The 14,364-nt window shown below is 42.2% G+C and overlaps 1 protein-coding gene across 1 annotated transcript in view; it reads right to left on the bottom strand.

Annotated features, from left to right (window-relative positions):
• LOC146788738 (vomeronasal type-2 receptor 26-like) overlaps positions 1-14,364 on the bottom strand; it is a 634,528-nt gene that overhangs the window by 27,854 nt on the left and 592,310 nt on the right. The window contains exon 5 of the mRNA XM_085630957.1: positions 13,320-13,443. Within this exon, the coding sequence (XP_085487083.1) occupies positions 13,320-13,443 (124 nt within the window). The remainder of the gene's footprint in view (positions 1-13,319; positions 13,444-14,364) is intronic.

Genomic DNA, 14,364 nt, shown 5'->3' with positions numbered 1-14,364 from the left:
CAATCACCCAGGCATTAGCCATGCACTTACAAATTCATCCAAGCAATGCCCATGCACTTACAAAATCACCCTGGCATTACAAATGCACTCCTCCAATCACCCAGACACTACTCATCCACAGATGCAATAACCCAGGCACTACCCATGCACTGCTCCAAACACCCAAGCACTACCCATGTACTCCTCCAATCACCCAGCCAGTAGCCATGCACTTATCCAATCACTCCGCCAATATCCAAGCACTTATCAAATCCCCACGCACTACTGTTGCACTCTTACAATCACCCAGACACAACCCTTGCACTCATGCAATCATCCAGGCATTACCCATAGACTAATGCAATCAGTCAAGCGTTACCCATGCATTCTTCCAATCACCCATACATTACCTCTGCACTCATGCTATCACCCAGGCATTAACCAAACACTCACAAAATCACCCAGACACTAGCCATGAACTCCTCCAATCACCCAGGCACTACTCATCCACTCATGCAATAACCCAGGCACTACCCATGCAGTACTCTAATCACCAGTGCACTACCCATATACTCCTTCAACCACTAAGCCAGTACCCATGCACTTATTAAATCACTTCACCAATACACAAGCACTTATAAAATCACTGTGCACTACCCTTACACTCTTACAATCACCCAGGCTCAACCCATGCACTCATGCAATCATCCAGGCATTACCTATAAACTCATGCAATCACCCAGGCATTACCCATGCACTTACAAATTCATCCAAGCAATACCCATGCACTTACAAAATCACCCTGGCATTATAAATGCACTCTTCCAATCACCCACGCACTACTCATCCACTCATGCAAAAACCCAGGCACTACCCATGCACTCTTCCAATCACTCAGGCACTATCCTTGCAGTCATCCATTCATCCAGGAACTACCCTTGCACCCATGTAATCATCCAGAAATTATCCATGCACTTCTTCATACAACACATAAAATGTGTCATTTTTAAACCAAATAGGCGGTTCTAACAAGTCACATTATTTTCTTCTTTTTTTAAATATTTTGTGTGTGTTTTATTTTTACTCTTTTTTGAATTTTTTGGGTGTTTAAAAACAAACAAAAAAAACAACAGAATAAACTAACAAAACTGTTGTCTAAACTTTTGGAATTTAAAAAGACATTGCAAAAAGAAAAATAGCAGTGTTGGCTTCATGCACCAAAAACAATGGCATCGATGGACTGTTCGCCATAGCAGAGAAATTTCTTGCACTTGATGCACCTTTCCTGCAAACCAGCACATTATGCCCTAATATCAGGTCATCTGTTTGAAGTTCCAGAACCAGTTGAAGTACTTGGTCCTGGTTGCTGGTCATCTTGCTGGGCTTGTTCTTCCAGCTCTCGTCTGCAGTGCTCCCATGCTAGCTGACGAGGATGTATTGTCTGAAGGTGCTTTAGCCTCTTCCATGCGCCGGACGATCCCTGGCCATCCGACGTCATGGTGGGCATGTGCTGAGGATGGCCAGGGGCCGTCCGTTCCATGCACAGGTGGAATTCACCCACACAGCGGGGGAATTTGCGCTGTGTCAAAGTGGTTAGCATGGAGTAAGTACCACATGAGTGTTTCTTCTTGAACCCCTGAAATAAGACATGTTTGCAGATGCTGTAGGTCACCTTCCTCGCATTCATCTTTTTTCTCCTTCCAGAAAAGGACTTGGGAATTCACTGAAAAAAAGAAAAAACACAGGTTTCAGGGATGTTAAAATTAGCTGGACATGTTACTCTTACAAAACCAAATACATATGGCCCTTATAGCTAGTTGAGCTAACTAAAACTCGTGCCCCCGCAATGCACTGCTGATGATGTCACATAATACATAATTCATGAGATTGTCAGTGACATTACTGATGACATCACCGATGACATCTCAAATGACATCACTGATGACATCACCGATGACATAATGCAGGTGATAATCTGACGCGCCTCCTCACACCCTAATATAATATTTGATACACCCACTCTAAAATACAGACTACCATTTTTGAAACCATAGACACACCAATACCAGTTACTACATACCCTCTCACTGATTCGTAGGTCTACACACATATCCAGTCATTCACCGATACAGTCACTCATACATGCAGTCACTCATCAATACAGCAGTACCATATGCACTCATACACCTATACGGACACAAACACACCACCACTTATCCACGGAGTTACTCACACACCTAGTCAGTCATGCAAAGAATCAATCAAACTCCCATTAACTCACCTATACAGTTATACACACACTACCTCAGTTATGCATACAGATACTAACACATACTTACTCTCTTATACAATCACTGATACAAGCACACACTCATCAATACAGTCATTCTCACCTATAGTCATTGAAAATCTCCAACACTCACTTATACTGGCTTTCACATATGTAGTTACTCACACATCTACCACTGAGACATCCACCACTGAGACATCCATTCACTCACCAACACACCCATACACACACTAACCCACCCATTCAGCCATTGACAGATATACCCTTGAAACCATAGAACCAGTGAATCACCCACTAGCACATCTATGCAAAGAGTCACACACCCTTATCATGTCATGAATGATGTAATATGTGACATCATCAGCAGTGCATTGTGGGGAGCAAGTTATAATTAGCTCAACTAACTCTAACAGCCAAATTTTTCTGGTTTTGTATGAGTGAAATTTCCAACTAACTATAACATCCCTGCTGAAGTCTGTGTTTTTACAATGAATTTCCAAGGTTTTTTAAATGCTAATTTCTAACTATAACATCCCTGAAAGTATGTTTTTTTCAGTGAAAATATAAATATATATATATAAACATATACATATATATAATACACATAATACGTACCCATAATACTTACCAAAATACTTACAGTTTCATGTAATTTTATTTTACTATGTCTTTTTTATACATCTGTCATAAACAATCAAAGATTACCATCTACTGGCCTCATGAGGTAATTTTAAAATTAATAATATTATAGGTCGTTGTTAAGACCATTAGCGGTTAAAAGACTTTTGTTTCAGGTTCAGGTCGTTGTTGAGGAGTCGTGCTTCAGGTCCCTCGTTGTTAAGGAGTAGTGCGAAAGGTTGTTTCCCATTGAAAAAAGCCACCAGTGTCCTGGGCGGCAGGGGTAAATTGACATTGGAGAACCCCCTTTTGGCTGCAGATCACTTAGAGGGCTAGGGGCGATAAATGGCCATGCCAAGCGGGACATGATCTGGATATCTAAGGTGGGGGACATAATGAGGGGGCAGGAGATGATTCCATTCCACAAACTTCAAGACCAATATGAATTCTCCGGATGGGCAATACCTCAGACACCAACCACTAGGGGCCTCCTCAAGATGTTGGGCGGAAAGGCCCTGAATGGCATTCAGATTTTCTTAACTGGAGTCGGAACCCATGTTTCGGACAGACATTGAAACATTTTTGACCGACCGATTATGATAGAAGGTAACCATTCGGTCTATCCGACTTGGTTCCGACCAGCATATAGAGAAACCAAGTCAGTCGGACGTAAATTGTATAGGTCTATGGACTGCGTTTCTGACCGAAGTTTTACAATGTTGGGTTCGAACGGCCTTTATGACTCGGTTTGTGTGACACAGAACTTCTGTTGGAAACTGACTCTGGGGTCTGTAGCAGGCCCCCCTTCATACGCAGGCCCATGGGACCCCTCTTTACAACCATGCACAGTGTGGCAGGCACCCCTTTCTTCAATGGGAGTCTGTGTTGTCGGTCAGAACACAGGCTCCCATTGAAGTTAATAGGAGTCCGACCGAACGGTGTTTGGAACCATCATAATCAATCGGTCAGACTCCCCAAAACCGATTCCGACAACGGGTTGGTTTGAATACTTTCTTACTGACATTTTAATGAGGCCCTAAGTTACCTCCTTTGCCCGCATGTGGATTCCCTGAGAGAGGCCCCAGGTGAATCTCCCTTGGAGTACAGAGTATAAGCACCCCTTACCAGCCATGCTGTGTCACAACTATGCTCCACCCTACTATAAAATAGCACCACCCCCTCACACTAGATAACCTCAGGAAGAAGTGGGAGGGGTCCTGGGTAAAATGGAGGATGATGACTGAGGGAGTAACCTGCAGATACCCACAAGAATTAGCCATTCGGACCGGTTACAGCTAATACAACTGAAGCTGTCCCACCAGGCTTAATATATGCATTTCAGACTGTTCTGAATGGTGAATATAGAATCATACACCTGTAAGCGAGGCTGTTGACAGAGAGAAACCATAGTCCACATCTTGCGGGAATGTCTATTCCTCTGGAAATACAGGAGGGGATTTGGAGGAGGCTCCCAGAATCTTAGACTGTAAGATCGAACTGACCCCCTAGCTGGTAGCCCTGGGCATATGGAGCAATAAATCCCTGGACAGATAAGCCCTGCTGTATTGCAGTACAGCTTTTATGGTAGCCAAGCAGGATGTCATTAGAATTTGGGAGAGTAGTGAGCAGGGGTTGGCAGAATTTACAGAGTATGTATGTAATGATGCAGAGTTTTGTGAGCTGTCAGTATTTGGCACGCCTTGCTCCTAATGCAGATTTTTAGCTCTGGGAGCTTTTTGCACATTGTCAATTCAGTGTGAATGGCACCACATGGTGCATCTGAAGGTGCTGCTTCTTTCTGCAGCTCAAGTAGATTTTCTACTCAAATGGCACTTTTCTCAATGTGAACCTGTCTCCACTGCCAGTGTGGACAAAAATGCAAATTCCCTCACGCTCTCACCGACTTAAAGTTGAGAAGCAGTGGATGAGAAAAACCTCTACCTCACTGCAATTGACAGTTTTGTCTGGACTGAACGTTCCAAATGGAATACACAGTGAACAAAACTTTGCAAATTCTCCAGCCTTGCAGAATTTATCACCCACCCTAGTAGTGAGGTCCTGAAGCAGAGAAGTTGGGAGACCAACGTGGATTGTGTATGGGCTATGAAGAAATGGTACAAAGCATGGGGATGTCCTAGGAATTTTGACAAAGTGTGGGGAGTTTGGAGACATGTCATGGATGACATGCTCTGATGAAGAAGGTGATCAGGTACGCAGGATGAGTCTGGGCTGCATCTAAATGTGTTTATAATACTGTGTACTGTTACTCTCTGGAGTGTCTGTTTCTCTTTACTATTGGGCTCTTTACAACTAACGTTTATTAAGGGGTGAAACTGCATCAAGTGATGTATTAATGCCTCAATTTCAGGCTGCATTTGTTGTGGTAGGGTGTCTGCTTTCCACCCAGTACAAATACTATACAAAGTATGAAAAAAAAAAACAACAGTAGCAAACGAACGCCAGCCAAGCCTTGGAGTAAGTTAAGCTTCAAACAAAGCCACTCACAGTTTCTGCAAAACATGGGGGCAGAGATGCAATAAAACACCATGTAGAAAACAAGTTAAAATAATTAAATTATGTTTACCTTTAAATTATGTGCATATGTGTGTATGTGTTTTTGTGTGTGTACCTTAAAAGGTATACACTATTAAATATGTAATTGGTTTAAAAATTAACAGTTAATTTAGTTAATTTATTTTAAAAAATATTCAAAGTTAAAAAAATTCATTAATTACACCCATTTTTTTACTAGGTTGTTTCTTTTTTTAATGTTATTTAAATATTTATATTTATTAATATTACATTTGGAAATGGTGAATAACCAAATGTAGAAAATTCACAAATGAGAAACTCCACACATTTAAATTTACTAGTACACTTTGTAGTAAATTTATTTGTTTTGGCTTTTTACCATTTCTGAGTGCAAATTTACTACATAGGGCCTTATTTCGATGTTGGGAGGAATTCCTTCCACCTTACACTGACTCGCTCAGGGATTGATCAACACATGGTCAATGGCGCCTTCCCCCTAATTAGAATGAGACCGAACATTGTTCAGTCATGTTCCTACATTTCACTATGGGAGCATGCATTATAGCTGTTATGGGGTGCAGGGATCAACAGGGGGGCACCATAGGTGCCCCCTCGGTGCACAACCAGAGGCTGCACACCCAAGGGAGCCCTGTTGTGGGCCCCCAGACAAGCTTTTTAACATGGTTTCCATGTAGGACAGGCCGGCATGGAAACCATGGAAAACATGCCGGAAACTGTGCATAGTAATTAGCCTAATTACTATTTGTAATCTTGAGGGCGTATTGGCCCGCCCTTGAGTTTACTGGCCTGCTTCAGACTGACCGTTGTAAGCCAGCCAGAATGACCGGCTGGTTTACTCTCTGCAAACCTAGAACCAAAACCGAGTGGCCCATTCCGTTGCGGCCCTGAAGGCTCCATGAAGCATGGAGGAAGAGCCTCACTTTCTAAGTGTAAAGTCACAACTAATAACTTTTCACATATAGGTGGAAATATTCACACTGGGCAGAGATCTCCCCATGGTAAAGTAGAGTGAATTAGGTTAACTATGAATTAAATATGTAATTAATTAAAATATATTAAAGTTTAACAAAGATTTATTTTTATAGATTTAGTTTAAATAAATGCTACCTAAAGTAACATGTGTATTCTTATTTATTATGTAGTAAAAAATTACCAAATATTATATACAAAATTAATTGAAATCAAATCATTTTTAAATAAATAAAGTTACATTTATTATTACATTTAAACAGTTTTTAAACTATTCCATATTAATGCATAATTAATTTTGCTCCTTTCATTTAGTTTTTCCTGTAATATCTCGAAAACTATTTTTTAAACCAAATAACAAAAAAGGATTTTTCAAGAGAAAGTTTCCATAAGAAAAGAGTTTTTCTCTGGTGCAGGTTGACAAATCTTCACGAAATGTTCCCTAAAAATTGTTCCCCTTGGTAATATTGTGCATGGAAATTTATGGTGTGATCTGCCAAGCAGAGTCTAAGAAACAGGGGGGAAGTAAAGTGTGTTTCCCATGTTCATTCCAGTAGGGATATTGAACACGACTACAGCCCAAGCCGCAGGACGGAATTACACCGAATTTGCCAGAATGGTAGCTCTTGGTCCAGAAAGAACCCTTTTTGTTATTTGGTGCAAATCCATTCAGTAGGCTTTTAGATATTAATGTAAAAACAAATTTGTATACTTAGAGGCACAAGTCCTTTGGGCCTATTTTGCAATGAGTCGCAAATTCACGTTCCAACAGGAATGCTGTGATTGGCTGGCCGCAACCTGTGTAGAAAGTTCCGGCCACATGTTATGTAACAGGACACGGTCCCCACAAGCTGAAATTAAACAATGAGAGTGTTAAAAGGGGCCAGGGTAGAAGTACCCTGACCCCCATGGGTGGAAGATAGTGTGTTTCTGGGAGCCCTTATGTGTACAACACGCCAGAAAATGTTTTTTTGTTGCGAAATTATATATATATAAATGTAAAAATTAAAAATACAATACATTTATTTAAACAATATCTGCTGTATAGTGTTATTTTAAGTCCCTGCCTCTAATATTTCTGTAGGAATGTTGCAGTACCAGTGGTTGGCAGTGCGTGGTGCTGGGATTACTCTAGGTCTGTGAATAGCAATGGCCTTACTCTTTTGTGGGCTAATGCTTGTCCCTCCCTAAACTCATCCTTGAGCCTCCCTTTTCTCCTCCTTAACCATCTCAACTGCACTCTCAGTTTGTAGTAAGCATTCCCCATTTTCAAGTAATTGCTCCCTGCCCCTAATACACATTTACAACAAAAACATAGATGTTGGTTTATGGAGATATCCTCCAATGAGATAGAGGTCTCTGCATTTAAATAATAGGAGAGACAGAGACGTAGGCCTCTGAATATAGGTTGGTGAATAGTATTTTGTATTATGTGAGTAGTACTATTCTTTGTGCTTCAAAATGCAGCTTGTGAATTGGCCTGAATTGACTTGAGTATCAACATCTTTGTCTGATCTTTGATATTTTTCTATTTTCCTAAGCCCCTCCAGAGCCCCTTTTCTCTCTGTTAGTTTATCCCTCCTATTAGTTTGATACCATAGGTGTTTGCTTCTCCCCCTCTTATTAACACCTCTGTGTTTTTACACTTCATCTCTGTCTCCTGCTCACATTTATAGATGGTCTAATAGAGAGTATAGTGGCATAGGCGGTTTCAGATGAGAGACAGAGAAGATAAAACATAGATGAAGAAAAAGGCAGACAATGGAAAGAGGAGAGCAGAAAATAGAGATACAGGTTAGCAGAAGGAAAGGGAAACAAGGAGTATTAGGAGAAGAAAAGGAAGACAACAGTGGATAGAGGAAACAAAAGAATCAAATAGAGATGAAGCAGTGTAGGAAGAGAGAGAGTAAATGAATAAAAAAGACAAAGTGAAAACATGGAGATAGAAGGATATAGACAGAGAGAACTGGGGAAAAGAGAAAGAGGGTATGAGGGACAGAGTTTGAAGGAGTAGAGAGACAGAGAGAGATAGACTGACAGATTGATGAATACAGACAATAAAAAGATGTGTGGCAAGGAGGGAATAGAAGGAATAAGAGAGAGCACACTGCACAGCGCAAACATAAAGGTACAGAGAGTGCTCTTTGCTGACAGGGGAAGAGGGTCTAGTGAGTGATCCATGATCCTGAAAACAGAAGGAAAGGGAGAGAAGGCCTTTCAGTGGGGTGTTGAGATATGGCCGGCATCATCATAAATGTAGCCCAGTGCAACAATTGTTGTTTGGCCCGCCATAACCTTCTTCTTTATAGATTCCCTCTCTTCTACCTGTCAATGGTGCCCCCATCTCTCCTAGCCCCCACCTGACATATATTTATTGTATAGCACTAATCATCCCAAAGCAGACTGTCCAAGTGCTTTACATCACATACAGAGAGCCTTAAAAGTGTGTAAATCTATGAATAGGAAATGTTATTTAGAACAATAATGACTGAAAGTTGTAGGAGTCAAGTGTCATCCACAATAGTAGTGTTGGAATGTAGTTTATTAGTAGGTGTAGGTAGGTCCCTACCACCAGTAATAGGGCCAGAATCACAATATAAGGTCCAATCAAGGTCTGAAAAAAATATCCCCTTGCTCAACCCTTATATGCTGGCTATGAGCAGGCATGCATAACTTAGGAGACAGTTGTGTACAGCATTTAAAAACAACAATATGTTAAATAAGTAAGAGACAGCACACAAGAAAAATCCAACACCAATTTATAAAAATAGGAAATACTGTTATGGTTCAAATGACACCTAAACAACAAAAACCCAATGTAGGGAGCCAGAGACACTGATTTAAAGAATAAGCACTCTAATGCCTTAACCTCTTCAATGCCCATGACGAGGTGGTCTCGTCATGGGCCGCGGTTGCGCTGTGCCCATGATGAGACCAGCTCGTCATAAACCCCGCCCGCTAATGCAACGGCCGGCACAGGGCGGGGAAAGGGGCGGGCACTGAAGGGGTTAAAACTAGAAGTGCCACTTTGGGATTTCTGGTTGTGCTTATCCTGGACAAAGTCAAAGTTTCAGGCCAACCACGATGGGCCATATTAATTTAGCAGGAGGGCCCTGTCAAGCTTTTACCTTCTGACTATGTCACTTTTCTGAAGCTTTTTCTCTCTACGTCAATCAAAGAATCTTGTCAGGCCAGGGTTCGAGTTCATGAGGGAGGTTTGGCTCAGCACGATTCCTAGGTCATCTCCTAGAAGTCTTGTCAATGACAAAAAGCTCCGGAGTTTCAGTGGGGCAATCGTGCATCTCAGGCCAGATCGTAATTCGATGTGTACGGCTTGACTCCCGTCGACAGATTGGTCACCTTCATGGAGATTTCCAGAATGACCATTTGGGTTTCTGAAGTGTACAAAACACCAATCCAAGGTTCTAGAAGCTCTGAGTTGCTCCTTGGGATTTTGTTACTATGTGTCCCACAATGCACCTGGACAAATCCTTTAAAGTCCAGCTAAAGGTAGTAAGCTGGTTTCTTCTTGCTGGAGATGATTCAAGCGGAGCTCTTTTAACATGTTGCTTTCAGGGAGTCTACGCCTTCTCTTTTTAAGGCAAGGCAAAGACCCTAAAGCTGTAGTTCCCAAAGTGTGTAGCAGGTGCAGTCATTCAGAGTGCAATCCTCTTGGTGCAGGCCAGACTTCCAGCAGGGCAGTCCTTCTTCTTCTGGTAGTATCAAATAGGGATCTAAGTTGCCAGGCAGCTTTCCATATTTAGCAAGTGTTCTTGGGTGATAAGCAGGAGGGCACCCCTGATCAATGGGGTGCAGGGTGCCACCCTCGGGTATTGAAACTTCCTCCAAAGCGTGGCATGTTCTTGTCCCAGAAACACTATTCCTTTAAAATCCCAAATGGAGAAATTATCTCCTGGAGGTTAAGATCTGGCTAAGCCAACCCAATGGTACGGAAATGATTCCTTAACTCTTCCCTTCAAGCTCCTCTGCTAATTCAATTACTGGGGATCCTCTCTAGCTTGGGCTGCATGATGTGGGGGTGAGCTTGTGCCCTGCCTAATTTTCATTCCCTCTTTGAAGACCACTTTCGCTACTCCATGCCCACGCTGTCTTTTGCTCTGCAGCTTGCAGATCTCCTCCCACCAGATGTCGTTGGTCCAGCTCAGGTCACTTCACATCTCATCAGAGGAGCTTGCCTCAGCCTGTCAAAGGCACGCCAATCAGGAGAGACTGCTGGAAGACTGGATTTTTAGTACATCGGAAAACATAGTTCTCTAACTTCTTTTCTGTGATAGTTATACCAAATCTAACAGTGGCAAGTTGTTGGATTTATTCTAACAATCATTTCAATATTTCGAACTACATTTTTAGCTTGCTTCTATCAATAGTTAAACTTTATAAAAGTATTCCTATGTTAGCCTTTGGAGCCCAAGAGCTACAATGGGAAAACATGAAATTGGCAGTGCATTAACTCTGCTGGGCCTCTAAACCTACCTGCCCTACCATATACCAGGGGCTTTCAGGTAGGCAATCTCCTAATCTAGCTAGGAATATACCAAAAAGATAACAGTTCAGGAGTGCATATCTTTTGTGTGCTTTTTAGCTACTCGAGACTAGGAGATAGGGTGGGGGCTAACTGTAGTAGGAGAGAGGGGGCTGGAAATCCTGATGACACTAGAGAGCCTGAAAGCCGAATCCAGTTCTCAATCTGGAACAAAGGCAGTAAGGACACAAGCTCTGCGCTCTTACAAAATATACATGTATTTGAGCCTATACAGCCTATACAGCCAAGCTGTTTGGATAAGTTGCGCTCTAAGTGGTTCATGTGGTTTGATCCATCCAGAAGGAATTCGATTATTATTTTTAGTTTTTAATGATTGCATTTTTTAAATACACCATACATTTTGTTTATTCTGTACAAATGGGGTTAGGCTGCGTTTGTTCAGCTGGCTGGCCGGGCTGAGAAATGTGCTGAGTTGCTGTAAACAGAATATCTTTATGTTTGTATTTGCTGTAGCATAAATATTCAAAGCAGAGCACCCTTCACACAAATCTGGAGGCATGACAATAGTAGCAGAGCATTGATACTGCTTCTCCCTTTCTTTGACATCCGTGCACTGCCTCCTCCCTCCCTCTCTTCACTTATCCATGTCATTTTGGATGATGTGAAGGCAGGAACTTTTAATAACCATATGTTACTCTCTTTTTTCTCTTGCAAGTATTTCCTTCACTCACATACACCATCCCTTCACCTTGTCCTTTGCACCATGCCACACGTGATCTTTTACTAGCACACACTTCACTCTACCACACCACACACTGCCACTGCCTGTGATATATAAGTGAGGATCTTGGACTGCTGCTGGTTCTGATACTTTCTTGCTACATTTTCAGTAATCATTTTATGTGTGGCAGGAAAACATGCACTGGTTGTGTATGTCAGTGCAGCACTGTGCACATAATGGAAGCTTTCACCACTGCTACAGTTTCGATTAATTAAATTTAACTAGTGCCTGTCTGCTGCAAGCGCTATAATTGAGGAACTAGTCCCACTTTCTTTGTGAATGATGTGCTACTATGGCATGATTTTTTTGATTGCCTCTGCTTGTGGATTGTAATTATGTGTAAATGTTTTATTATCTGTGTGCTGGCTTCATAAAGAAAAACATTTGCGGCTGCGTACATCCACTTCACTCCAATACAAATACGTGCCAGAGACATCGCCATTTATAAGCCAATACTTCAAAATCTCAAAAATGCCAGACCAATTTGCATTGCAAATGCTTGTTTCAACTTTACGTCTGCCTCACGGATGCTTAATTTATTTATGTCAATCCCTTCATACCAACATTAGTACATAGAAATCAAAATCTATGGGTGAGTGCATCGTAAAGTCCATGTGCCACCCATGGTATGCCTCCTTTCCTAAATAATGCAGGGTGCTTCTTTGTGTTACTTAGGGCTACTGTCTAGAACCATTTATTATTTGTGCTGGAATGTGAGCCCCAAATCTATGGCTTGCATCAGGTTCACAACACGTTTGTGATGAAAACCAGGCACAAAGTCATTTTAAATCTGCCCATAAATGTAAGGCATGATTGAGGAGTCAAGCTAATACAATTGCATTGCTCCCCACAGGATGCCTTTTAAGCAATGGTGGAATAACAAAGGATTGAGAGGAAGAAAACAATTATGTTCTAAACCTCTGCCTTTCACTTCTCATGCAAGACATTGAGGCCTTTTCATAGCTCAATGTGTTATATCTGAAGGATTGTCACTTACGAACAGCAAAGAACAGAAGGATCTTTGTGATAAAAGCAATAACCCACAAAGCTAGCTACCTAAAATACTAATCTGTGATCTGCATGTCACATGTTGTGCTTTGCAGCAGGAACATTAACCCTCTTTGCTACTATATCATGAGTCAAAACTGTGATAGACAAATCTAAGATCACTCCCTCAAAAGCATTAACCACCACAATTAACTTTTAGAGTAAATTCCTCTAAAAGTGCTGCAAACACAAATATCTCTGCAGGATGCGCTTATCTCACTTCAGCCTGCCACGCAGAGGGCACCTCCTTGACATTGGCACCTAGTGTGACTGTTCCAGTCGCAGCACCTCAAAGCAAGCACTGGCTTGGGAAAATGGAGGGGGAGAGGGAATAAAAGAAGGAGACATGTGGTTTAAATGATGACCATGGACTAATTCTAGCTTTGGCAGATCCTAAAATTATATTATCATACTGTTCTATTAACTTTATTTCCATGTGACTGACATATGTAAAGTAAATATTTCAAATGAAGAGGGTTATTTGCCAAGGTAACTTACACTTATGAGCAAGTTAAACATCTTTTCATTTAGGTCTTTAAAAAGCATCATTGGTTGGCACGTAGTGCTTTATCACCTACCGCTCTTGTTGGTAATCTCTCCTTCTGAGCAGAGGGTGCAGTCATAGCAGCAGACAGGTTTCCCTTTTAGAGGGACCTTCCTGTATCCAGGAGGACAACTCTCACTGCATACAGAGGTAGGGATCTGGAGAGGAAGAGATGGAGATGTGTGAGACATCAACAGGGAAGAAACAAAGGGGACATGCAACATTATCACACATCCTGCGTACTGAGAAAGAATTTGCATAGTTTGTCATGTGAGAGATCAGAGAAGAAAGAAATAAGGGGCTGATGTCATAGGTTCAGTGGGAGGGATTCAGAGAGAGAAAGATGCGAGAATGTAATTGCATCAGTGTTAGGGATCCAGGTTTTAAGAGATGCAGAGAAGATGTGATGACATCAGTGTGAGGGATCCTAGGGAGAAAGAGATGCAGGGCACATGTGATAGCATCAGTTTGAAGAGTCCAGGGAATGAGAGATGCAGGGCACATACGATAACAACAGTGTTAGTGAACCAGGGAGGTAGAGCTGTGGGGCAGATGTGATAGCATCAGTGTGAGGGATCCAGGGAGGAGGAGATGCAGGGCAGATGTGATAGCATCAGTGTGAGGGATCCAGGGAGGAGGAGATGCAGGGCACATGTGATAGCATCAGTGTGAGGGATCCAGGGAGGAGGAGATGCAGGGCAGATGTGATAGCATCAGTGTGAAGGATCCAGGGAGGAGGAGATGCAGGGCAGATGTGATAGCATCAGTGTGAAGGATCCAGGGAGGAGGAGATGCAGGGCAGATGTGATAGCATCAGTGTTAGTGATCCAGGGAGGAGGAGATGCAGGGCAGATGTGATAGCATCAGTGTGAGGGATCCAGGGAGGAGGAGAGGCAGGGCAGATGTGATAGCATCAGTGTGAGGGATCCATGGAGGAGGAGATGCAGGGCAGATGTGATAGCATCAGTGTGAGGGATCCAGGGAGGAGGAGATGCAGGGCAGATGTGATAGCATCAGTGTGAGGGATCCATGGAGGTAGAGATGCAGGGCAGATGTGATAGCATCAGTGTGAGGGATCC

This window comes from Triturus cristatus, chromosome 10 (genome assembly GCF_964204655.1).
Source record: "Triturus cristatus chromosome 10, aTriCri1.1, whole genome shotgun sequence".
Lineage (NCBI taxonomy): Eukaryota > Metazoa > Chordata > Amphibia > Caudata > Salamandridae > Triturus > Triturus cristatus.
Note: the sequence above shows the minus strand (reverse complement) of the source record. Positions and strands in the feature narration are given on the sequence as shown.